The following is a 27,565-nucleotide window of genomic DNA, read 5'->3' on the forward strand; positions in this document are numbered from 1 at the left end:
GTACGCCCCCCGTACCGACGGAGGAAGTCCCGGTACTCGTCCTCCCCCACGAACTTAATAACAACCCGATGGGCTGTAACTAGCTCCACACCGTAAACAGCTTCCACCGGGACACGAAGCATGTCACACATCACCATCTCGATGGTCGGATAACCAGCCTTACAAGTGAACTCCAGGCCCACGGAGTTCACACGCTGAACAGGGGAAGACGGCCCCCCATGTCAGAACTGCCACGTCAACGCAGCCAGGCAGGCAACAAAACTGGTAGGGCAGGGACGCCCACACCACCTGGCGACCAAAACAGCAAACAACTCCAACAGCCACGGAGGGTCGAGAAACGTCCTCACTCCACGGCTGCTAGCAGTCGACTTTTTCCATGACAACTTTGCTACAGTTAATCAAACAATATACTCAAGAAAACAATAGGATGTAATGTCAACCTCCAAATAACTGAGGAATGAAATACGTAATATTAATACTTATCATGATAAATGTCAGAATGAAGGATTATTGATCCGTAACATTACTGATAGTAATAAGGCGGACACGATACTAAATTAAAATATTTTGAAGCCTTAATAAAAAAATAATGTTAATCTACAGCTATACTTCACAGTACTGAGGAAAGTTGCCTAATGTTTTAAACCTGAAAACTCACGGCCCAGAATGATCCCTTGTATTGTAACTCTTGCCAAAATATAGCTATATCTATTAAATATGATGTCTGTTCACGGCTGGAGGCCAGATGCCTGGGGCCAGCCTCACGCAACTTTTACACATGAAGCATATGTGGTATGGGAGTGTCATAGGACTGTCAGCAACGGCTTAATTGTTATTTTGAGAAATATCCGCATGTTACACCCGCCCCCCCCCCCCACCCTACCAACATGGTAGGTAAGTAGCCACCATCTGTGAATTGTATGAAGTCTGTAATGTTAGTTGTGAAGTCCGTAGACTTTCCAGAGTCTGCCAGTCCAGACTGCCTATCTGTATGACTAACCATCCTGTGTGATGGGGATTTTATAGCATCACCTAGTTAGTTTTTTTTGACACACTGTACTCCACTTCATATAGTCTAGGGTAGCTGCACTAATGCAGATGTACCTAATGTGTTAATAAAAAAAAAAAAAAAAAAAAGACTGCCTATCACATGCCATTGTATGACTAACCATCCTGTGTGATGGGGATTTTATAGCATCACGTAGTTAGCTTTTTTGACACACTGTACTCCACTTCATATAGTCTAGGGTAGCTGCACTAATGCAGATGTACCTAATGTATTGCCTTAAAGCCTTTTGCCTTAAAGTCATGAGAGATCTTACGTCTTCTGCATTGCTCAGAGACAAATTATTTAGTGCTGTTAACACCCTATTGACTGGTGACGACATACGAACTCACTTCTTTTATGATAAATGGCTGGTCAAAAATGACTACAATCTCATCAAACTCAACATACCTTTTAAGTGCAATCTACCTGTCTCTGATATTCCTCTTTATCTGCACCCCACCATTCAAGTATCATACACACCTGTCACCAAGAAAAGTAATGAGAATCTTGCTCTTATCAAAGCTGTCACACTCGAAACAATTGCCTTCTCCATCGAGAATTTAAGATCTCACGAGCACTGTGTCTACACCGACGGCTCAGTCCAATCCTCTACTGGACGGACTGTAGCAGCATGTAGGTTTTATAGATATAATATTTGCACAAAGACTGTCAGTGTCAGGTTAAACAACTGGCTGACCTCCACACAAACAGAACTAGCAGCATTACAACTAGCTACCAGTACATTAAAAAACATTGGAGGAGGAACAATATTTTGTGATTCAAAGTCTGCTCTTCAAGCAATCGAGAACTTCTCTTGGAAGATCGACAGCAAGAACCTCATATTACCAATTATAAATAACCTAATTGCTGCACAGAGTAAAGGGTCTCGAATCTCCTTTGTATGGATACCTTCACACATAAATATAACCCATCATAATGAGACAGACATTGCAGTCAAATTAGCGTGTAACAAGGATGAAGTTGAATTAGATCTATGTATCCCCATCTCCTCTCTCAAAACTGTATTGATCCAAACACTCAGATCTAATAGGAAAGAAATTACTGACTCCCAACGACCTGAAAGAAATAGTATAAAAAGCTATGATTTGTTCAGATCTGAAACCTATATCTATGGGCAGCACAAAACGTCCACCAGACTGTGCAACACAGTTATTTATTATTAACATCTTTATTGACAAAATTAATTACAATTTTACCTAATCTGAGGATTTCAATGAAGTCCTATTAAAGTGAGGATAATGCTGGTATTCACTGTCACGCAGGACAGAGGTCTTACACAAGACAATAGATCTAAACTGGCACATACATATATATATCATGGGTACAATCAATGTTTTAATGTATGGATATGTGAAAACAACTTTCTATTGTGCACTACCACACAAGGGCAGGGATGGGTTCATAAGTGATGCAGCTTGGAAGTAATTTAAATAAAATTGTTCTTCATTCTTTAAAATGGACAAGCAAATTTTGGATAAGTTGTTAGGATGTCGGCCAGAACACCTGAGTCAATGAAATAGTTACACAGTTGGTGGTACAATAGGCCAGGAGGTCTAAAATCTTTTACGGTTTCACATTCAACAATAGTGTTCTAGTGAATGCATTAAAGGTTTATCACAGAGTTTACAATCTGAATATTCTGGTAGTGACTCAGCTTCACTAACCTGCCAGATGTGTCTATTTTGCAAAGACGAATTCCCGCAAAGACTACATCACATTGCCTGGTCTGGTTACTGTGCTGACCGTACAAATACCTATTATTACAAAACTTGTCATAACTTTTAATACTGCAGCTTTCAGCTCTGGGCATTTCTTGGTTCTTCTAAATCTGGATTAATTTCTTTAATTTGTATGTTTCTAATAATTGCATTAGATAGTCCGAAGTTATAATCAGTGTTTTCTTTCCTGCAAGCCTCATTGGCCAATCGATCTACAAAGTCATGTTTTCCAACTCCAACATGGGATGCGACACAGTGGTTGCCAGGATCAAGTTGGGTTACCGTTACCTGTGGCAGGTGGCTACAAGTGACGGATCTCCCAATCCTGAGCACTCCAATTGCAAACTCTGTGAGCAGGAACTGCGGCATGGTCTCCCACACTACATCACCGAATGCCCAGTTATTAGACCATTCAGACCAGTTGGCATGAGGTACCTGGAGCTTTGCAATTACTTTATTCACTCTCGTATTCTTGAAGATATCCTCAGTGTACCCAAAATTTGCCAGTGCAGGCTACTAAACACATGGCCTTCTATGACTAACCATCCTGCGAGATGGGGACTTCTATTACCACTGCTGCCTTATTCAATCTTGTGTTGATGATATCCTCAAAATGCTCCAGGAGTGGCAGACTGCTTATCACATGCCTCTGTATGACTAACCATCCTGTGTGATGGGGATTTTTTAGCATCACCTAGTTAGCTTTTTTGACATACTGTACTCCACTTCATATAGTCTAGGGCAGCTGCACTAATGCAGATGTACCTCATGTATTAATAAAAAAAAAATCTTGCTATAACTTTTCTGGAAGTGAGAGAGAGGAAAGGAGAAGGGGGATATTTTAAGAGAGGAAAAAGAACAGGGAAGAGGGAGAGAGAAACTGGAGAGGGGAGTGAAGGGAGGAATGGTGAGTGAAGGGAAGAGAGAGGATTGAGGAGGAAAAGAGAAGGATGTTGGGGGAAGAAAGGCAGAGTGGGGAGGAGGGGGCAAGAGAAAGAAATAGGGAAAAAGAGATGGGAGACAGGGAAGAGGGTGGAGGCGAGAGACCCGAGCACCGCCGGACGCCCCCCTCTACAATGTTAAATATATTATAATGATCAAATTCCATAAAATACTGAACAATGATACAAATGCTTAAAATATACAAGATGATGAAAGGCTTGAACAAAATATTATAAACAAGGAAGCAGACGAGAGGAACGACCCGGTGAAGGGCGCCGGGTCGTACTCCCAATTACTGGAGCGTCCATAGATATGACAGTTGCACACGTAAAGCAATAGATGTCAACCTAACGTGCCAGCTGAACCCCGTGTTCTGGCACTGTTTACATCTAACTTCCGGCAGTGACTTAAGTTCTCGTCATCATCGGGGTCCTGTAGCGTAGTGGTCTACGTCGCCACCTCACACTGGCAGTGCATTGGTACCCGGAAGTGTGAACATTCTTGTGCTGCCTACCGAGGAAGGTTGGTACTTGGCCAAGGAGGACTTTGATGAGCCTGAATACAGGCTTCCTGTCCCCCAGACCACGTGGTGTGGTAAAGGGTTAACAGGGGCCTGACGGCTGAGTGGACAGCGCTTGGGATTCGTAGTCCAAAGGTTCCGGGCTCGATCCCGGTTGAAACAAATGGGCAGAGTTTCTTTTACCCTGATGCACCTGTTCACCTAGCAGTAAATAGGTACCTGGGAGTTAGACAGCTGCTACGGGCTGCTTTCTGGGGGATGTGTAACAAAAAGGAGGCCTGGTCGAGGACCGGGCCGCGGGGACGTTAAGCCCCGAAATTATCTCAAGATAACCTCAGGATAACACCAACACTGTCGCCTCAACAAAGTTACGACAAGGAACACGTATCATTCCAGTGGTCCGCGGGGACGCTAAGCCCCGAAATCATCTCAAGATAACCTCAAGATCATGTAAACTCTAATGCCATCACAGTGCTGTTGTAAACTAAACCATCAGCACTGAGTTTACTCTATGGCACCTTGTTGGGAGCACAGCTGGCATGTTGTGGGTGGCCCAGCTGTGTCACTGTTGCCACGCCGGGCCACAGTCTTGCAAGCTTGGCACGCACGAGCTAATTGGTAATAAGACAGAGTTCACAGATAGTAATGGCGCCGGATCCTGCTCACAGGTCACAGGGGAAGCCGCAGGTGGCTTCCCCCGTCTTCTCTTGCTGGGGAAAGTTCTCTTGTTGAATGTAAATGACTTAACTCATTGTTGCACATTGCGTGTCGAGAATGTTCATAACTTGATCCTTTATAAACATAAGTTACATTGACAACTAATCACTTTATTGCCATCACAGTGCCAGTGAAAGGAACACCCTTTCTTACATAGAAAGTGCCTAACAAAAGTCTCCTTTTGGACTTATATATATATATGAGTTCTTACATTCTTGTACAGCCACTAGCACGCACAGCGTTTCGGACAAGACCTTAATCCTAATAGTCCCCGAGAATACGACCCGCCAAATCGTTTAACAACCAGGTACCTGTTTTACTGTTGGGTAAACAGAGGCTACAGTTGACGCCCGGTAAATCCTCCCCGGCCAGGATACGAACCCAGGACAAAGCGTTCGCGGAACTCCAGGCGAGTATCTAAGCACTACGCCACGGGGACTTTTTTGTTCCTAAATATATAAATTGGAACATCGAAACGTAGCTGACAGCGACTGATACAGCGATAAAGTGAGTCAAAGTTTACAAGTGCAACCTATCATTGGTACAGGAGCTGGAGAGTACAGGAACACCCTATCATTGGTACAGGAGCTGGAGAGTACAGGAACACCCTATCATTGGTACAGGAGCTGGAGAGTACAGGAACACCCTATCATCGGTACAGGAGCTGGAGAGTACAGGAACACCCTATCATTGGTACAGGAGCTGGAGAGTACAGGAACACCCTATCATTGGTACAGGAGCTGGAGAGTACAGGAACACCCTATCATCGGTACAGGAGCTGGAGAGTACAGGAACACCCTATCATTGGTACAGGAGCTGGAGAGTACAGGAACACCCTATCATTGGTACAGAAGCTGGAGAGTACAGGAACACCCTATCATTGGTACAGGAGCTGGAGTACAGGAACACCCTATCATTGGTACAGGAGCTGGAGAGTACAGGAACACCCTATCATTGGTACAGGAGCTGGAGTACAGGAACACCCTATCATTGGTACAGGAGCTGGAGAGTACAGGAACACCCTATCATCGGTACAGGAGCTGGAGTACAGGAACACCCTATCATTGGTACAGAAGCTGAAATACAGGAACACCCTATCATCGGTACAGGAGCTGGAGAGTACAGGAACACCCTATCATTGGTACAGGAGCTGGAGAGTACAGGAACACCCTATCATTGGTACAGGAGCTGGAGAGTACAGGAATACCCTATCATTGGTACAGGAGCTGGAGAGTACAGGAACACCCTATCATTGGTACAGGAGCTGGAGAGTACAGGAACACCCTATCATTGGTACAGGAGCTGGAGAGTACAGGAATACCCTATCATTGGTACAGGAGCTGGAGAGTACAGGAACACCCTATCATTGGTACAGGAGCTGGAGTACAGGAACACCCTATCATTGGTACAGGAGCTGGAGTACAGGAACACCCTGTCATTGGTACAGGAGCTGGAGAGTACAGGAACACCCTATCATTGGTACAGGAGCTGAAATACAGGAACACCCTGTCATTGGTACAGGAGCTGGAGTACAGGAACACCCTGTCATTGGTACAGGAGCTGGAGAGTACAGGAACACCCTATCATCGGTACAGGAGCTGGAGTACAGGAACACCCTATCATTGGTACAGGAGCTGGAGTACAGGAACACCTTATCATTGGTACAGGAGCTGGAGTACAGGAACACCCTGTCATCGGTACAGGAGCTGGAGTACAGGAACACCCTGTCATTGGTACAGGAGCTGGAGTACAGGAACACCCTATCATTGGTACAGGAGCTGGAGTACAGGAACACCCTATCATTGGTACAGGAGCTGAAATACAGGAACACCCTGTCATTGGTACAGGAGCTGGAGTACAGGAACACCCTGTCATTGGTACAGGAGCTGGAGTACAGGAACACCCTGTCATTGGTACAGGAGCTGGAGAGTACAGGAACACCCTATCATTGGTACAGGAGCTGAAATACAGGAACACCCTATCATCGGTACAGGAGCTGGAGTACAGGAACACCCTATCATTGGTACAGGAGCTGGAGTACAGGAACACCTTATCATTGGTACAGGAGCTGGAGAGTACAGGAACACCCTGTCATCGGTACAGGAGCTGGAGTACAGGAACACCCTGTCATCGGTACAGGAGCTGGAGTACAGGAACACCCTATCATTGGTACAGGAGCTGGAGTACAGGAACACCCTATCATTGGTACAGGAGCTGAAATACAGGAACACCCTATCATCGGTACAGGAGCTGGAGTACAGGAACACCCTATCATTGGTACAGGAGCTGGAGTACAGGAACACCTTATCATTGGTACAGGAGCTGGAGTACAGGAACACCCTGTCATCGGTACAGGAGCTGGAGTACAGGAACACCCTGTCATTGGTACAGGAGCTGGAGTACAGGAACACCCTATCATTGGTACAGGAGCTGGAGTACAGGAACACCCTATCATTGGTACAGGAGCTGGAGAGTACAGGAACACCCTATCATTGGTACAGGAATAGTAACTGGCAGATGTTCTGTGTTCCCATAGGGGTTCCTGGTGATGGTGATTATCTTGAGGTTATCTTGAGATGATTTCGGGGCTTAGCGTCCCCGCGGCCCGGTCCTCGACCAGGCCTCCGATTTTGTTACACACCCCCAGGAAGCAGCCCGTAGCAGCTGTCTAACTACCAGTTACTTATTTACTTCTAGGTGAACAGAAGCATCAGGGTGAAAGAAACATTTTGCCCGTTTGTCTCCGCCTTCACCGAGGATCGAACCCGTAACCTCAGGATTATGAATCTGAAGCGCTGTCCAATCAGCTGTCAGATGCTCTAATCTACAGTGCACTACACAGTGCACTGTAGTCGTACCTACAGTGCACTGTAGGTACGTGACTAGAGTGCACATTGTAAACAATGGTACACAGTAGTGCATTAGAGTGGTACAGCTGCACGGTGAACACTGTAAAGATAATGGGAGAGTTATAACACAGTAGCTGTACGGTGAACACTATAAAGATAACAGTGTGGGGAGATATAAAGCACCGTATAGTGAGTGACGAGGAGATAGTGAGGTGCTGGAGCAAGGAAGGTTCACGTGAGTGATGTCACTGTAACTTCTGATACACAAGACTGTTAAGGCAGAGCAGTGATCTCGCCCCGTCCTCCCACACAGTACACAGTAGCTTGACGTCAAAATCCCCAACGGCTAAACAACAAGGGTTCTATCATTCATAGCGCCTCGCACACATTCATGGCTGTCTTATACGTGGTCAACAGGTTAACACAGATGTAGTACACTGTTTTGTGTGGGTTGTGGGAACTGGAGTGGACGGGTTGGAGCTACACGGCCAGAGTTGACCTTCCCGCGGTATCCATAGTTTAGATTGAGACCTTATTGTTAAAGTGGATTAATGTGTATATGACATAGAGGGATTAAACCTAGAAGTGCTCAACAGGACCCTCACCCAAGTGGGTGTGGGGTGGCACCACATACCACCTCACCACTGGAGACATTTACAGGACAATACCTCACCACTGGAGACATTTACAGGACAATACCTCACCACTGGAGACATTTACAGGGCAATACCTCACCACTGGAGACATTTACAGGACAATACCTCACCACTGGAGACATTTACAGGACAATACCTCACCACTGGAGACATTTACAGGGCAATTCCTCACCACTGGAGACATTTACAGGTCAATACCTCACCACTGGAGACATTTACAAGACAATACCTCACCACTGGAGACATTTACAGGACAATACCTCACCACTGGAGACATTTACAGGACAATACCTCACCACTGGAGACATTTACAGGGCAATACCTCACCACTGGAGACATTTACAGGACAATACCTCACCACTGGAGACATTTACAGGACAATACCTCACCACTGGAGACATTTACAGGGCAATTCCTCACCACTGGAGACATTTACAGGTTAATACCTCACCGCTGGAGACATTTACAAGACAATACCTCACCACTGGAGACATTTACAGGACAATACCTCACCACTGGAGACATTTACAGGACAATACCTCACCACTGGAGACATTTACAGGGTAATACCTCACCACTGGAGACATTTACAAGACAATACCTCACCACTGGAGACATTTACAGGGTAATACCTCACCACTGGAGACATTTACAGGACAATACCTCACCACTGGAGACATTTACAGGGTAATACCTCACCACTGGAGACATTTACAGGACAATACCTCACCACTGGAGACATTTACAAGACAATACTTCACCACTGGAGACATTTACAAGACAATACTTCACCACTGGAGACATTTACAAGACAATACTTCACCACTGGAGACATTTACAAGACAATACTTCACCACTGGAGACATTTACAAGACAATACCTCACCACTGGAGACATTTACAGGGTAATACCTCACCACTGGAGACATTTACAGGACAATACCTAACCACTGGAAACAAGGGACGGGTTCGAGGTGCATAAGTCACTAAGTCGTCAATACGAATCACTTTATAATATATATCTTTTTCTTCCTGCAGGAGGACCTTCACTACCACTACTACCCCCATAACCAGCACCTCTTCAACCTCCCGGAGTGTGCCACCCAGCAGGTGAGTCAACACCCCTAGTGTGCCACCCAGCAGGTGAGTCAACACCCCTAGTGTGCCACCCAGCAGGTGAGTCAACACCCCTAGTGTGCCACCCAGCAGGTGAGTCAACACCCCTAGTGTGCCACCCAGCAGGTGAGTCAACACCCCCTAGTGTGCCACCCAGCAGGTGAATCAACACCCCTAGTGTGCCACCCAGCAGGTGAGTCATCACCCCTAGTGTGCCACCCAGCAGGTGAGTCAACACCCCTAGTGTGCCACCCAGCAGGTGAGTCAACACCCCTAGTGTGCCACCCAGCAGGTGAGCCAACACCCCTAGTGTGCCACCCAGCAGGTGAGTCAACACCCCTAGTGTGCCACCCAGCAGGTGAGTCAACACCCCTAGTCTGCCACCCAGCAGGTGAGTCATCACCCCTAGTGTGCCACCCAGCAGGTGAGTCAACACCCCTAGTGTGCCACCCAGCAGGTGAGTCAACACCCCTAGTGTGCCACCCAGCAGGTGAGTCAACACCCCTAGTGTGCCACCCAGTAGGTGAGTCAACACTCCTAGTGTTCCACTCAGCAGGTGAGTCAACACCCCTAGTGTGCCACCCAGCAGGTGAGTCAACACCCCTAGTGTGCCACCCAGCAGGTGAGTCAACACCCCTAGTGTGCCATCCAGCAGGTGAGTCAACACCCCTAGTGTGCCACCCAGCAGGTGAATCAACACCCCTAGTGTGCCACCCAGCAGGTGAGTCAACACCCCTAGTTTGCCACCCAGCAGGTGAGTCAACACCCCTAGTGTGCCACCCAGCAGGTGAGTCAACACCCCTAGTGTGCCACCCAGCAGGTGAGTCAACACCCCTAGTGTGCCACCCAGCAGGTGAGTCAACACTCCTAGTGTGCCACCCAGCAGGTGAGTCAACACTCCTAGTGTGCCACCCAGCAGGTGAGTCAACACCCCTAGTGTGCCACCCAGCAGGTGAGTCAACACTCCTAGTGTGCCACCTAGCAGGTGAGTCAACACTCCTAGTGTGCCACCCAGCAGGTGAGTCAACACCCCTAGTGTGCCACCCAGCAGGTGAGTCAACACCCCTAGTGTGCCACGCAGCAGGTGAGTCAACACCCCTAATGTGCCACCCAGCAGGTGAGTCAACACCCCTAATGTGCCACCCAGCAGGTGAGTCAACACCCCTAGTGTGCCACCCAGCAGGTGAGTCAACACCCCTAGTGTGCCACGCAGCAGGTGAGTCAACAACCCTAGTGTGCCACGCAGCAGGTGAGTCAACAACCCTAGAGTGCCACCCAGCAGGTGAGTCAACACCCCTAGTGTGCCACCCAGCAGGTGAGTCAACACCCCTAGTGTGCCACCCAGCAGGTGAGTCAACACCCCTAATGTGCCACCCCGCAGGTGAGTCAACACCCCTAATGTGCCATCCAGCAGGTGAGTCAACACCCCTAGTGTGCCACTCAGCAGGTGAGTCAACACCCCTAATGTGCCACCCAGCAGGTGAGTCAACACCCCTAATGTGCCACCCAGCAGGTGAGTCAACACCCCTAGTGTGCCACCCAGCAGGTGAGTCAACACCCCTAATGTGCCACCCAGCAGGTGAGTCAACACCCCTAGTGTGCCACCCAGCAGGTGAGTCAACACCTCTAGTGTGCCACCCAGCAGGTGAGTCAACACCTCTAGTGTGCCACCCAGCAGGTGAGTCAACACCCCCTAGTGTGCCACCCAGCAGGTGAGTCAACACCCCTAGTGTGTCACCCAGCAGTTGAGTCAACACTCCTAGTGTGCCACCCAGCAGGTGAGTCAACACCCCTAGTGTACCACCCAGCAGGTGAGTCAACACCCCTAGTGTGCCACCCAGCAGGTGAGTCAACACCTTTAGTGTGCCACCCAGCAGGTGAGTCAACACCTCTAGTGTGCCACCCAGCAGGTGAGTCAACACTCCCTAGTGTGCCACCCAGCAGGTGAATCAACACCCCTAGTGTGCAACCTAGCAGGTGAGTCAACATTCCTAGTGTGCCACCCAGCAGGTGAGTCAACACCCCTAGTGTGCCACCCAGCAGGTGAGTCAACACCCCTAGTGTGCCACGTAGCAGGTGAGTCAACACCACTAATGTGCCACCCAGCAGGTGAGTCAACACCCCTAATGTGCCACCCAGCAAGTGAGTCAACACCCCTAGTGTGCCACCCAGCAGGTGAGTCAACACCCCTAGTGTGCCACGCAGCAGGTGAGTCAACAGCCCTAGAGTGCCACCCAGCAGGTGAGTCAACACCCCTAGTGTGCCACCCAGCAGGTGAGTCAACACCCCTAGTGTGCCACCCAGCAGGTGAGTCAACACCCCTAATGTGCCACCCAGCAGGTGAGTCAACACCCCTAATGTGCCACCCAGCAGGTGAGTCAACACCCCTAGTGTGCCACTCAGCAGGTGAGTCAACACCCCTAATGTGCCACCCAGCAGGTGAGTCAACACCCCTAATGTGCCACCCAGCAGGTGAGTCAACACCCCTAGTGTGCCACCCAGCAGGTGAGTCAACACCCCTAATGTGCCACCCAGCAGGTGAGTCAACACCCCTAGTGTGCCACCCAGCAGGTGAGTCAACACCTCTAGTGTGCCACCCAGCAGGTGAGTCAACACCCCCTAGTGTGCCACCCAGCAGGTGAGTCAACACCCCTAGTGTGTCACCCAGCAGTTGAGTCAACACTCCTAGTGTGCCACCCAGCAGGTGAGTCAACACCCCTAGTGTACCACCCAGCAGGTGAGTCAACACCCCTAGTGTGCCACCCAGCAGGTGAGTCAACACCTCTAGTGTGCCACCCAGCAGGTGAGTCAACACCTCTAGTGTGCCACCCAGCAGGTGAGTCAACACCTCTAGTGTGCCACCCAGCAGGTGAGTCAACACCCCCTAGTGTGCCACCCAGCAGGTGAGTCAACACCCCTAGTGTACCACCCAGCAGGTGAGTCAACACCCCTAGTGTGCCACCCAGCAGGTGAGTCAACACCTCTAGTGTGCCACCCAGCAGGTGAGTCAACACCTCTAGTGTACCACCCAGCAGGTGAGTCAACACCCCCTAGTGTGCCACCCAGCAGGTGAGTCAACACCTCTAGTGTGTCACCCAGCAGGTGAGTCAACACTCCTAGTGTGCCACCCAGCAGGTGAGTCCAGGACCACCATAGTTCCCCCTTGTGGTTATATCCAAGAAAGCAGAGTTAATGACGCTTAACTCTTAATAAGTTACGGCCGAGTGGGAGGCCGTTGTGAGTGGCGCGCCCTGACTGTGTCCTGTAGCACTGTTTAAGACAGGGGGTTAAACAGCAAACTACAAAAAACAGGAAATATATTGAGACGACACGCCGCCGCTGTGAATGGGTCTTACGTGGCCAGTATAAGGGATGAGAGATTGGCAGAGCTGAGGTAATAGTAACATTGCTCTCCCCTGCCACTTGCGCAGTGTTGAAATAGGGAAATCTGAATGGCAAAAAGATTGTCTAGTCATAATTATTCAGGGTTCCTAATCATATATATGTCAAAATGTATACAATAAAGCAAATATGACAGTTCTATTTCTAAGTGTTAGCAATAAGACATCTAGTACTATTAGCTTTATATTGCTTCTCTAAAGCTCTTTTTACGCTCTACAGATCAGTTTAGGTCCCCGTACTACAAGATGGACATTAATTCACTTGAAGGCGTTCAGAGATCAATCACAAAGTTAATCCCAGGAATTAGAAACCTTTCTTATAAAGTGATTAAAAATATGAATTAACATGTTCTAGAAAGACAAAGTTTAAATGACACCATGAAGAAAGTAGATACAAATGGACGAAGAGAACAACAAAGATTTAATATACAACACAAAATACAACACGAGACGATATAAATTGCATAAATTTAGACTTAGGATGTGCATGGGTAGATAGTGTTGGATAATGAGGGTGTTGATTTACGGGAGAACTTCCCTGCAAATACAATAGACAAAGAATCAATGGATTCCCCAAGGCGTAGCTAAGTGTGTATGTATAGCTGATGTATGTATGTATAGGGTGTATGAATATCTGAGTTTGTGTAGGTATACATTAGGAGCTGCCCTCGTGTCAATTTTTATTTTTTAAGCTGAGCTTAAGGATTAAAGTCAAAATTAAACATAAATTATTAACCTCTGTACAATCCATGACCTCAGCGGTTGGTGCAGCAGCTAGCTGGCGGTTGGTGCAGCACCCAGCTGGCGGTTGGTGAAGCACCCAGCTGGCGGTTGGTGCAGCAGCCAGCTTGGCGCCCAGTCAGTTCTGAGATACTCACACTGATACACTCAGATGTGAGTGTATCTGCCACTTCTCACGGTGGAGACGCCAGACAACATGGTACCGGTGTTAAGTGAGCAACAAGGGCGAGAGTGAACCTCTTGGTGACCACAGTGATCTTCCCCAGGTGTGCAACGCGGTGTACAAGCGCCTCCAGTTCACGCAGCCGCTGTGCCAGTGTCCGCAGGGCAGCGACCCCTGCAGCACCTCCTTCCTCCCCAACGATGACCGCACCATCGAGCTCTCTATGGGCGCCCCCGACGCTAAGGTATGTCACACTCTTCATGGCTCCACTTTCTCTTCTTGCTCTCTCCTCTTGGGCTGGACGGTAGAGCGACGGTCTCCCTTCATGGACGTCGGAGTTAAATCTCCGACTGTTAAAGTAGTTGGACACCATTCCTTTCCCCCGTCCCGTCCCAAATCTTTATCCTGACCCCTTCCCAGTGTTAAATAGTCCACTTGGCTGTTCCTCTCTAACCACTCACATGCCACTTGGCTCTTTTTTCATGTATGTCTTCATTGTTAATGATTTTTCATAGTCTCTCTTTTCTGCTGTCTCTACCATCTTGTTGTCATTATATTCTCTTGTTCCCTTCTTTACCCTTCACCTTCTCTTGTTAACTCATTCGTATTATTTTCGTCTTATATGTCGTCTTCTTCAAACTAGTAGCAGTTCCGACTTTACTGTACACCTGCACGCTCTTGCTCTTGCTTAAGAGTTACTTCTTTTTCTCTCTAGGAATCTCTTCTTGATTCTACGTCTTCTCTTCTTTGTTAGAATCTTCACATTTTCTTCTCTTCATATATTCATGTTATTGGCTCCTGTAGTCGTAACTCTTGTTCTCTTTTTTGCATATTTCTCTTGTTTCCTTCCAGGATGTTGATTGTCTCTTGTTATTCACAGTAATATTGTTATTCTTCCGTCTGACTTCATGTCTCTTGACTTCTTGTCTCTTGACGATGTCTCTTGACTTCATGTCTCTTGACATCACGTCTCTTCACTTGATGTCTCCCTGTCTTGATGTCTCCCTGTCTTGATGTCTCCGTCTTGATGTCTCCCTGTCTTGATGTCTCCCTGTCTTGATGTCTCCCTGTCTTGATGTCTTCCTGATTTGATGTCTCCTCGTCTTCCATTTCGCTATACCTAAAGGTAATTCTCACTTTTCTTGACTTCAGTAATCATAGATTTTGATGAATAATGTTACGTTAGCAGTTCTGTGTCAGTGACTGATGCTCTAAGCCTTTGCCTGTCCTCTGGGTTCCTAAGCACTGACATATTTGGCGTAATGGTTTTATTCATATTTATATAGATAACTCAACTTTTGTCTTTGCACTTCCCTGACCATATATATTGATCAGGGTGTCGTCGACAAATCTTCCCTTTCTCTGTCTTTATGCATTTGATCTATACATGAAAAATCGTGTTGTAGTTCATCTGACCAAACGCCTTCTGTCGACTATATTATTTTTTCACTGCTGCTCTTGATGATTGTCATTGTAGCAGCATTGATGATTGTCATTGTAGCAGCATTGATGATTATCATTGTAGCAGCATTGATGATTGTCATTGTAGCAGCAGGTGTTGTGGTACAGTTGATGTTCCTCAAGCTTCCCCTCGTCCCTCAGGGCTCCTCCTCCTCCTCTCCAAGCACTGAACTCTGGCCATTCCAGGCGACCACATTGATCAAGACGTGCGAGCCGGTGTGGAGCGTGAGGGAGTGCCGCAAGCCCCGCGACTGGTCCATCCTCGCCCTCCAGAACACACGCACTGGGAAGGCTCACTACCTGGTCATCTGCAAGTGTCCAGACTCCTCCAAACTCGGTGAGCCCCGTCCTCCTAGTACACCCGCGCATTTGGACGTATACTCTGCCTTAATGCTCACTTTCTCGTAAGGTCTCACCTCACATTATCAGACAAATTCTTTATATAGGACCTCATTAATACCCCATGTGTGTCGTTCATCCATGTCACCTACCACGTGAGACGCATTAAAAAGTTAGTGTCATTATATCGGGGAGGAGCGGGGTGATCTTATCTTGAGGTTATCTTGAGATGACTTCGGGGCTTAGCATCCCCGCGGCCCGGTCCTCGACCAGGCCTCCTTTTTGTTACACATCCCCCCAGGAAGCAGCCCGTAGTAGCTGTCTAACTCCCAGGTACCTGTTTACTGCTAGGTGAACAGGGTTAAAGAAATTCTACCCATTTGTTTCTGTCTACACTGGGGGATCGAACCCAGAACCTTAGGACTACGAATCCTAAGCGCTGTCCACTCTGTTGTTTACCGTAAATATAAATCATTTACACACAGGACTGAACAGCGACAATTAAAATTTACTGACGATACGAAAATATGGCGGGAAACATATGGCGGGAAACATATGGCAGGAAACATATGGCGGGAAACAATTACAGGAGACTCAAAATCGCTACAAGACGATCTAGACAGGCTTTCAAAGGGGGAAAATGATTGGCAGATTAATGCTGAAAAATGTAAGGTTCTGAGGTTAGGTAATAGAGTTCCCAGATTGGACAATGTTGAACTTGTAAAGTGTGAATGTTAGAAAGCTCTAAGAGTCATGGGTTTGCAGGGAACTTAAGCCAAAATAAAACAATTGCACGGAACAAAGTAAATAGAATACAAGAAAATATTCCTGAAAGCGTCAGTGCCAAATATTATTCTTCAGCTTTATCTTGCACTTGTTAGGCCTAGTTTAGATCACGTAGGCCTAATTTAGATTATGTAGGCCTAATTTAGATTATGTAGGCCTAGTTTAGATTATGTAGGCCTAGTTTAGATTATGTAGGCCTAGTTTAGATTATGTAGGCCTAGTTTAGATTATGTAGGCCAGTTTTGGTCACTATATCGTAAAATGGACATTATCATCCCCTCTCTGTATGCGATCAAGTTAATCTCAGAATCAGAAACCTCCCTTACCATGAGGAATTAATACTAAAGGTGTTTAGTATTAATTTCCATTCTCTAGAAAGATTGAAGTATAGACGAGGTTTTATATATACCAGCAAAAATTAGAACACGAAACAATGATTATAAACTGAATAGAATCAGAAGGTTAGATTCAGAAAAAAACCTGGTAAATACTGGTTTGGAAACATCGTTGTTGAATTATGAAACAAATTGTCGGGCAACATAACAGAGCTGAGATCACTGGATTGTTTCAAACGTAGGTTAGACATCTACATGAATGTGTGGGTATTAATAGGCGCTACCTCGCATGGGACAATATGCGTTGTGTAGTTTCCTTTGCTCTTGTATCTAGCCCAAGCTGACCCATTCTTTTGTGTGTGACGCCATGTTTAGACCACCGGCTCATTCTCTCAAAGCCTTCTCTTGGAAACGCACTCACGCTTCCGGAGGGAAGATGAAGGTCAAAGTGGAAGTTGCAGCAAGCTCATAACTTGCTCCCGTGGCGCAGTGGTAAGACACTCGTCCCGCGCTTAGCCTGGGTTCGTATCCTGTACGGGGAGGATTGACTAGGCGTCAGTCCTTAACTGTAGCCTCTGTTCACCCAGTAGTGAATGGGTACCTGGTTGTTAAATGATTTAGCGGGTCATATTCCAGGGAAAATAAAGATTAAGGCCCTGCCCGAAACGCTATACGTGCTAGTGACTTTACGAGAATGTAAGAACTCTTGTATATATTAAAAAATAAATAAACTTAAAACCTGCAAAGAGTACGTTACCTTGGACGGATGAGTGCTTTACTGTGTAACAACACTGACACTAATAATTTATCTCCCACCTTGGTGTGTGTGTCAGAGGGTCCCTTGAACCACGACCAGCCCACCTACGCCCAGGTGCCCGGGATCCGTGTCTACGGCATGATGTGTGTCAGCAGGAACTACCGCCGCGTCGGCCGCCAGGTGGCAGGTGGGTCTTCACCAACCACGTCGTAAATAACACAATCCACTTTAACTTTTCTTTCAATTTCCGATGCTGTTGAAGATTATTATATAAATGATGAGTTTAACAAGTGAAAAATAGTAATTTTATTAATTTTCCGACATACTGTACACTTACGTTTTCTACGGGACGAGACAGATGAGCGAGAGGCGAGGTTCCCGTGGGAGCGAGTGACGGAGGCGCTGCAGGAGGGGAACCTCTTGCGTGAGCTGACGGATAAGGAAGAACACAGCGTCCCTTCTACTGTCCAACAATACTGACGGGTGACTCCCTGTCAGGACTGCCAGGACACGCCAGTACGCAGAGCCACACACACACACACACGACACCCGCTGAACATGTGACTACGTCCAGATGTATCGTGTGTGTGTGTGGGGATGGTTGTCGACCACCGGTGGAACACTTCATAATATGAGACCTTGAACCACTTTCAGTTTTCTCTTAATCTTACTTTCCCACTTTTCCTGAGGTGAGACACAGACAGCACAGTACTTGTGGCGCTGTGCTGTTCATATCTGGGAACTGTGTTCATTGGCCGGTATAGATGGACAGGTGAACATTTACCGGTATATGTGGGCTGGTGTTCACCTAAACGCACACACAGGTACATATTACTTGACCATTTTGTACACCAACAAACAAACTAGACAAGCAAAAATACACACAATTCATATTCAAGATGTGAATTGTCCTAAAATCTAATTAGCATGATGTATGTATACACACGGTGTATGATGGTGGGGCAATACTAGTCACACGTCAACGTACACATAATATGTTCATATGTCTACACGCAGATATTATGTATATCTTTATGCCAGACATACAGAGCGTATGAACATCAAGACACATGTATACATCAATACAGCGGAGCTTCTATACACACGAATCCCGGGGATGAAGGGGTTTGGGGGGGGGGCGTTAAATGTATCTATTTAGTAGACATAACTGACAGTTTGTGATGATATCGATGTTGTATACATGAGCAAGTCACGTGTTTTACAGGGCAGACCTCAGCTGGACTGAGGAACTGTGTGTGTGTGTGTGTGTGTGTGTGTGTGTGTGTGTGTGTGTGTGTGTGTGTGTGTGTGTGTGTGTGTGTGTGTGTGTGAGTGTGTGATTTGGATCAGGTGGTGATCGTTGTCCGGCTTTCTGCTTCGCTCTGGCTCCCACACTGTCTTAACCTATATTGAAGGTCCATAATTCAAGGAAATAAGATTTGTTTTAACAGTAGAAAAATGTGAGTTCACTGGGAAAGTGTTCTCATTTTGTTTACTTTTGTGTACGATATTTCCGGCTCTGAATAATATGAATTCTCAGTAATTGTGATAAAAGTCAGCTGCGATCTTTAGCAATTATGTTTAGGCCATCTTATGAATTTCATTCAAAATGACGAGGCTAGTTTTGCAGCACAAATATCTATATCCTACAAAAGATAATATTTAAATAAAAAAATGCATAATCAATTCTAATATAGCTCGCAAAAAAGCATTTACCCGCTCTTATTCACAATGTAGCTCCCTTTAACTAGACGAACTGAGAGGTATTATAGTGTTAAACACACTTTCCTTGGTATAGATCTTCAGTGCTAGTGAACTGAACATTGGGTCCGCACTTCTCTTGTTGTAGGTGCCTTGAGCGTGTCAGAGGCGGGCCTGGAGAGCTGTGATCTGTTATTTTTATATACATTTTACTAGGCTTACTCAAGCAGATAGCAACATATTTTATCTCCTGTAGTTAATAAATATTTCTTGTATTGATTATTGAGTTGAATGTACACAAGACACTGTCACAAGACACTGTCACACGACAGTGACTTTCTGCACACAAGTTTCCAAGGCAAGACACCCGAGTATTTCTCCCTCGTGGGTTTATTCATTGCCAAATGTACAAAGATGATATAAATAAAATTATTCTTTGAGGGCCACGCATCATTCTCCTCGTGTTCAGTCACTTGTTTACAGTCTCCTGACCACATGTGTGTAAGATGTCCGGCCGAAGTTCAACTGGACGTGGATGCCCGCCTCGGGCCGCGCACGCCACATCCCAGATGGTTCCGCCGTGACACATTTAAAGAAATGGTGACAGGTGATGTGCTGACTGAAGAGGAAAAAGAAGCTGTAATAAAGCACTACAACCGGTATGTAGACATACTTGCTTTCCTGAAACTGCAGACTGATAAAGTACAAAAGAACAATGGCGGCCTCTGAATCTCATAAAAACAAGTACAGTGTCATACCCACATTTTGCTTCCAGTAGATGAACGACATATGAGATTCAGAAACAAGTAGTGTATTGTGAGGACTAATAATAAACAGAAGCTCCCCTATGACTCTGTAATATCCCCATTGGCCAAACTATTATGTATTAACGACAAGACCTACCATTAATGTATGATGACTTACTGTAAATATGTAGCTCTTGTAATAGCACTTTCTCTGGAACTAGCTGACATTGTATCTATAAGGTGTGAAGGATTGAAGAAATTGTTTATGTAATAATCTAAGATGAGGTCTGATAAAGACCTTTTGTGCCCTCTGTAATGCTTTTGCGCTACCGCTCACAGGATGAGTATGGGGTGCACAATAAACTAGCCGCCTTCGGCGGCAACAATCAAAATGAAGAAACCAACGCTGATGAGTATAAAATATCGCGTTAGGCTATGTGAACTGAGCTTCCTTTACCTGCTGAGAGATGAGGTTGTCAACCTTAACAACTGTTATTACTATCGCTGTTGTGAATATTTTTGTTATGTTTACGATTTGAGTGTCGGATAACGACAGGCGAGAAGATGAAGGTTTCGGAAATTATAAATACTGTTTTTCTATACATTTCAGAGGCATTAGATGTCAGGAAGTGTAACCAATCATTTCACACACACAGGAAGTGTGACCAATCATATCACACACAGGAAGTGTGACCAAACCTTTCACACACACAGGAAGTGTGACCAATCATTTCACACACACAGGAAGTGTGACCAATCATTTCACACACACAGGAAGTGTGACCAATCATTTCACACACACAGGAAGTGTGACCAATCATTTCACACACACAGGAAGTGTGACCAATCATTTCACACACACAGGAAGTGTGACCAATCATTTCACACACAGGAAGTGTGACCAAACCTTTCACACACACAGGAAGTGTGACCAATCATTTCACACACACAGGAAGTGTGACCAATCATTTCACACACACAGGAAGTGTGACCAATCATTTCACACACACAGGAAGTGTGACCAATCATTTCACACACACAGGAAGTGTGACCAATCATTTCACACACACAGGAAGTGTGACCAATCATTTCACACACACAGGAAGTGTGACCAATCATTTCACACACACAGGAAGTGTGACCAATCATTTCACACACACAGGAAGTGTGACCAATCATTTCACACACACAGGAAGTGTGACCAATCATTTCACACACACAGGAAGTGTGACCAATCATTTCACACACACAGGAAGTGTGACCAATCATTTCACACACACAGGAAGTGTGACCAATCATTTCACACACACAGGAAGTGTGACCAATCATTTCACACACAGGAAGTGTGACCAATCATTTCACACACAGGAAGTGTGACCAATCATTTCACACACACAGGAAGTGTGACCAATCATTTCACACACAGGAAGTGTGACCAATCATTTCACACACACAGGAAGTGTGACCAATCATTTCACACACAGGAAGTGTGACCAATCATTTCACACACAGGAAGTGTGACCAATCATTTCACACACACAGGAAGTGTGACCAATCATTTCACACACACAGGAAGTGTGACCAATCATTTCACACACACAGGAAGTGTGACCAATCATTTCACACACACAGGAAGTGTGACCAATCATTTCACACACACAGGAAGTGTGACCAATCATTTCACACACACAGGAAGTGTGACCAATCATTTCACACACAGGAAGTGTGACCAATCATTTCACACACACAGGAAGTGTGGCCAATCATTTCACACACACAGGAAGTGTGACCAATCATTTCACACACACAGGAGTGTGACCAATCATTTCACACACACAGGAAGTGTGACCAATCATTTCACACACACAGGAAGTGTGACCAATCATTTCACACACAGGAAGTGTGACCAATCATTTCACACACACAGGAAGTGTGGCCAATCATTTCACACACACAGGAAGTGTGACCAATCATTTCACACACACAGGAAGTGTGACCAATCATTTCACACACACAGGAAGTGTGACCAATCATTTCACACACAGGAAGTGTGACCAATCATTTCACACACACAGGAAGTGTGACCAATCATTTCACACACACAGGAAGTGTGACCAATCATTTCACACACACAGGAAGTGGGGCCAAATGAACGGCCCGGGATTCCCGATTGTGTGTCGAGAACGAACTCAACTCAACTACCGAGACCCCAAGTATTACTTTTACGAAAAAAGACTTGGATGAAGGCACAATCTAATTACCGATTACCCTGAAAAGCTATATATATATATATATATATATATATATATATATATATATATATATATATATATATATATATATATATATATATATATATATATATATATAATAAATTATCTTATATAATATTATAGTAATAACAGAATATTTATTTTTATTCTGTTATATATACATTCTGTCATCGGTACAATTTCGTTCCAACAGGGTCTGAGACCCTAGGCCCATGGGGAGAGAGTGGAAGGTTTCTTAAGGATCTTGGTTCCAAGCTCATTGACACTACAAGAGCAGCAAGTTTTCTCTTTCAGCGCCTCAGTGTCGCGATCCAGAGGGGGAATGCCCGCTGCATCCTCGGTTCCTGCCCGGCGTCGGAGGAGTTTGAGGAAATCTACAGCCTCTAGGAAGCGAATTTTTTCTTGTGTCCTCTCAATGGTCATTTTTTGTATAAAATCAGATATGTAACTGTATAACCTTGCATAATAAAGTGTACACCATAAAAAAGGGGGGTAGTAGGAGAAGCGAACACTCATATGTATGCAGAGTTAAATGGCAAGTTTTTCTCTGAATGCTCTGTTCCCTTCTTTGACGCTGTGGGTCCCTATAATTGCACCAGAGGTGGTACCCCCATATATATATATATATATATATATATATATATATATATATATATATATATATATATATATATATATATATATATATATATACATATATATATATATATATATATATATATATATATATATATATATATATATATATAATGTATATATATATATATATATATATATAATGTATATATATATATATATATATATGTCGTACCTAGTAGCCAGAACTCACTTCTCAGCCTACTATTCAAGGCCCGATTTGCCTAATAAGCCAAGTTTTCCTGAATTAATATATTTACTATAATTTTTTTCTTATGAAATGATAAAGCAACACTTTTCTCTATGTATGAGGTCAATTTTTTTTTATTGGAGTTAAAATTAACGTAGATATATGACCGAACCTAACCAACCCTACCTAACCTAACCTAACCTATATTTATAGGTAAGGTTAGGTTAGGTAGCCAAAAAAAGCTAGGTTAGGTTAGGTTAGGTAGGTTAGGTTGACGAAAAAACATTAATTCATGAAAACATGGCTTATTAGGCAAATCGGGCCTTGAATAGTAGGCTGAGAAGTGCGTTCTGGCTATTAGGTACGACATATATATATATATATATATATATATATATATATATATTATATATGTCGTACCTAGTAGCCAGAACGCACTTCTCAGCCTACTATGCAAGGCCCGATTTGCCTAATAAGCCAAGTTTTCATGAATTAATTGTTTTTCGACTACCTAACCTACCTAACCTAACCTAACTTAACTTTTTCGGCTACCTAATGTAACCTAACCTATAAAGATAGGTTAGGTTAGGTAGGGCTGGTTAGGTTCGGTCATATATCTACGTTAATTTTACCTCCAATAAAAAAATTGACCTCACACATAATGAAATGGGTAGCTTTATTATTTCATAAGAAAAAATATATTAATTCAGGAAAACTTGGCTTATTAGGCAAATTGGGCCTTGCATAGTAGGCTGAGAAGTGCGTTCTGGCTACTAGGTACGACATATATATATATATATATATATATATATATATATATATATATATATATATATATATATATATATATATAATAATAATAATTTGTTACGAGGGTGGAGAAGGATGTCCCATCGTATCGGCGCACTGCTCGGGGAACCTGTACTAGAGTACGACCCCCCCCCCCTCCCCCGTCCCTTAATCGGGGTCACCAACTTCATGAACATCAATGACACCTCTAGCCAACGGGTTCCAGCGCATTGTGGTACTCTCCATAATGAACTTGTAGATCAACCTCACATTACCCATCATCCAATTCCTTCTGTTGCAAGTAAAGGAGCCTTCAAAAATACCATCACCCAAGATTTTGCAACGAAATGGAAAACGTCATGCTCACCTTTGTAATATGGGTGCTCACCTTTGTAATATGGGTGCTCACCTTTGTAATATGGGTGCTCACCTTTGTAATATGGGTGCTCACCTTTGTAATATGGGTGCTCACCTTTGTAATATGGGTGCTCACCTTTGTAATATGGGTGCTCACCTTTGTAATATGGGTCGATTAAAAAGAAATGGCAAACTTGGAAACATGTCAGATATAAAAGCAGAGAAATTGATGTAACGATGACCAGATTAAGGCTGGGACACACCACACTAGCAGCACACAGCTCTAAGTACAGAACAGACATCAACGAACTCTGCATCCACTGTCAGGTGCCTGAAACAATCGAACACTATCTCCTTCACTGCTTCCGACATCATTGTGTCAGAGTAAATTTCAAACAAGTATTTATCGCACTTAAAATACCCTTTACCATCGAGCATATATTAGGAGGCGGTGACCACTCGTTGCAGGAAAAATACCAAATAGTCAAAGCACTGGCTAAATATCTTCAGTCGACCAACAAATTGGGTCACATCTGACCCGCGCCACATTTATACCTGGCGCCACCTACAGCTGAACACGGAAAACAACTGCCTCGTCGCAACACCAAGGATCAGCTGACGCCATAAACACTACATACCGCCCTACGGTGCGGCAAGTCTCCCTCTAACACACACCTCTGTTTTAGTCGCCGCTCCTCTGTCTACACCACAACGCAACAAGCACTTTTGAAACTCTTATCAACCTCAACATAAACGCCTCTACCAACATCAGTACTGGTGCAGTCATCGGGAGGACAAACCCTTCATGCAAACTGCACCTACTATCAAGAAGGAGGAGGAGGAGTCAACACTTTACCCCTATGTTGCACCAGAAAGACAGAAACCTTAGCAGCAGCTCCTCCGAGGACCGCCAGTACACACATTGCCCCCAAAGGGTAGTAAGGTAGAACAAGAGGTGTCGTAGAGGTGTATCCGTGGTTGTCACACTCGCTGGACCGTCGTTCCTTAGTTATCGGGGTGGACATCTCTTCACCCAGTGCCAAGAATATGACTACTCAAAATAAGTTGCACCAGTAGTAGCTCCCGAGCAATTTGAGAGGCTAGGATACTTCCGATGATGTATTTCCTATTCTGGCCTAAGGTTCCGTGAGGATGTCGGTAACGTCTCGGCAAACACCTGATAAGACTGGATACTTCAACGACTGTCTGCTGTTGTCTTACAGTTTAGCCTCGCTTTCTTCCTGTGAAATTTGATAATCCCTTCACAGGGACAATTTTACTGTCACAGTGTAAACTGCTAAAACTCTCGTGTGGATCAAAGTACATCATTCAAATAGAGGTGCATGGAAACAGTCTTTGAAACTAATAACATCGTTTACTAAAGGATAGTATACACACTCAAGATAATAATTTGCAAGAACTAGCCTCATTCACTGTTAAACTTGACGGCTACTCTCTGCCCTGGTCAGAATAACGTTACTCTACCGAGACAATTCTGGTAGCTGCAATATTATCTTTACATATTAATTTACTTTCTCAAGAAATTAGGAGGCTTAAAAATACAATACATACAAATACATACATACATACATACATACATACATACATACATACATACATACATACATACATACATACATACATACAGCTCATACAATATATGTATATATGCCTAATATCCAGAAGAGAACTACTAGGCATAGTACGCAAGGTCCAATTTACCTAACAGGCCGAATGATTTTCGTTGTTTTCAGATATTTCTTTCCAGATATTATTGTTAAAAAAGAACTAATTTTGTAAGGAACATGAATTACTGACTTAGTTAAGTTAGATTTGATCAAATTTCTATGTTAGTTTTCATTGTATTACAATGAAGGGAAAGCTAGAAGTATTAATGACTGCACAAAACTGAGCAGTCTTAACTTACGGTAGCCAGCAGGCGCCCTCTCGCCTCCCTGCCCTCAGGTGCACTAACCACAGCCGCCAGAAACACCCTCCCGACGTTTCACACACAATTACCAACGCTACAAAATCAGCATACACTCACGCCACTAACACCCGACACAAGTTCTTCCAACACAGTAAAACGGGCTGAAGCTAATGTATTATTACATGTATATAATACAATTCACAGTAACTAGCAAGAACAACAATTATAGAGAAAATCATATGGAACAGCCATAACAATGGAGGTTGGCAGACATGTCGTTCCTCCCAACACCTGCCTCGTCAACCCCGTCAAGTCCAAGTCCAACACTCAAGTCACGTCCAGGCGCACGGCCTCCTCACTGACGCCATGTACACAACAATCGCCCAATATCAGCTCTCAAGCAATATAAATATAAATGAAATATAAGATACAAGTGTTTGCAACTTGTAACATATACCAAAATTAGGCAATATAAATAACATGTTATATATACTATATCAACTTAATATACACTTTACTGTCCCAGTGGTATAACACTATGTTAAATATATTATAATTAAGGAACATAACTTATGGCTTATGCCAAGCCTGGAGGAGCAATCGACAGTTGCTAATAGTTAGAAACTAATGTGTTTACTTAGTTCATAATAGTAACTAACACCTTACCCATCTGACCAAGGAGAGGCTGTTGGGCACGGTCCCTCTGTTGGTAACACTGAAGAACAGTTATGCCAATCTTACCTCATTTGGGGAGTCGATGGCTGAGCGAACATAACACTGGGCGCGTGATCCTGTGGTCCCGGGTTCGATCCCGGGCGCCGGCGAGAAACAATGGGCAGAGTTTCTTTCACCCTGATGCTCCTGTTACCTAGAAGTAATTAGGTACCTGGGAGTTAGTCAGCTGTCACGGGCTGCTTCCTGGGGGTGGAGGCCTGGTCGAAGACCGGGCCGCGAGGACACTAAGCTCCGAAATTATCTCAAGATAGTTAATAAGGGGCCAGCGAGCCCTCAGTCCGTCTGTGTGTATCTTCGCTTAACAAGAGAAGGGAACTGAACAGTTCAAGAGGTTACTGAACTCCCAGCTTCCATCTCTGAAGGAAGACATTATCTCAGGAGCTCTGTTAGAGCAAGTGGTACAAACGTTATGTTCTGCAGCTTTCCAAGTGGCAACAAACCTCACATGCAGACTTGTCCAAAAAGATATCAAATTAAATAAATCACATTAGGAGTTTAATCAGATAAAAATGACCACTTAAACACTGCCGTCTTAATATATGGGCAGACTGGGCAGGTGCCCAGGGACCCACACTTCTAGAGGGCCCCATGCTGCCGTAGTGATCACGAGGTCTCTTGACAGAGTGGATAGATACTCTA

The 27,565-nt window shown here is 44.8% G+C and overlaps 1 protein-coding gene across 2 annotated transcripts in view; it reads left to right on the forward strand.

The window, feature by feature from the left end:
- The window catches only part of dsx-c73A (doublesex cognate 73A), a 109,371-nt gene extending 89,661 nt beyond the window's left edge, over positions 1-19,710 (forward strand). The window contains exons 2-6 of one of the 2 annotated variants that reach the window (XM_045744974.2): positions 9,509-9,580; positions 13,995-14,135; positions 15,494-15,689; positions 17,646-17,756; positions 17,928-19,710. In XM_045744974.2, coding sequence (XP_045600930.1) covers positions 9,509-9,580; positions 13,995-14,135; positions 15,494-15,689; positions 17,646-17,756; positions 17,928-18,049 — 642 coding nt within the window. In that variant the 3' untranslated portion in view covers positions 18,050-19,710. The remainder of the gene's footprint in view (positions 1-9,508; positions 9,581-13,994; positions 14,136-15,493; positions 15,690-17,645; positions 17,757-17,927) is intronic. The other variant, XM_045744975.2, reaches the window with a different exon arrangement.
- The last annotated feature ends 7,855 nt before the right edge of the window (positions 19,711-27,565 follow it).

The sequence above is a fragment of the Procambarus clarkii genome, chromosome 8, assembly GCF_040958095.1.
Source record: "Procambarus clarkii isolate CNS0578487 chromosome 8, FALCON_Pclarkii_2.0, whole genome shotgun sequence".
Taxonomy (NCBI): Eukaryota; Metazoa; Arthropoda; class Malacostraca; order Decapoda; family Cambaridae; genus Procambarus; species Procambarus clarkii.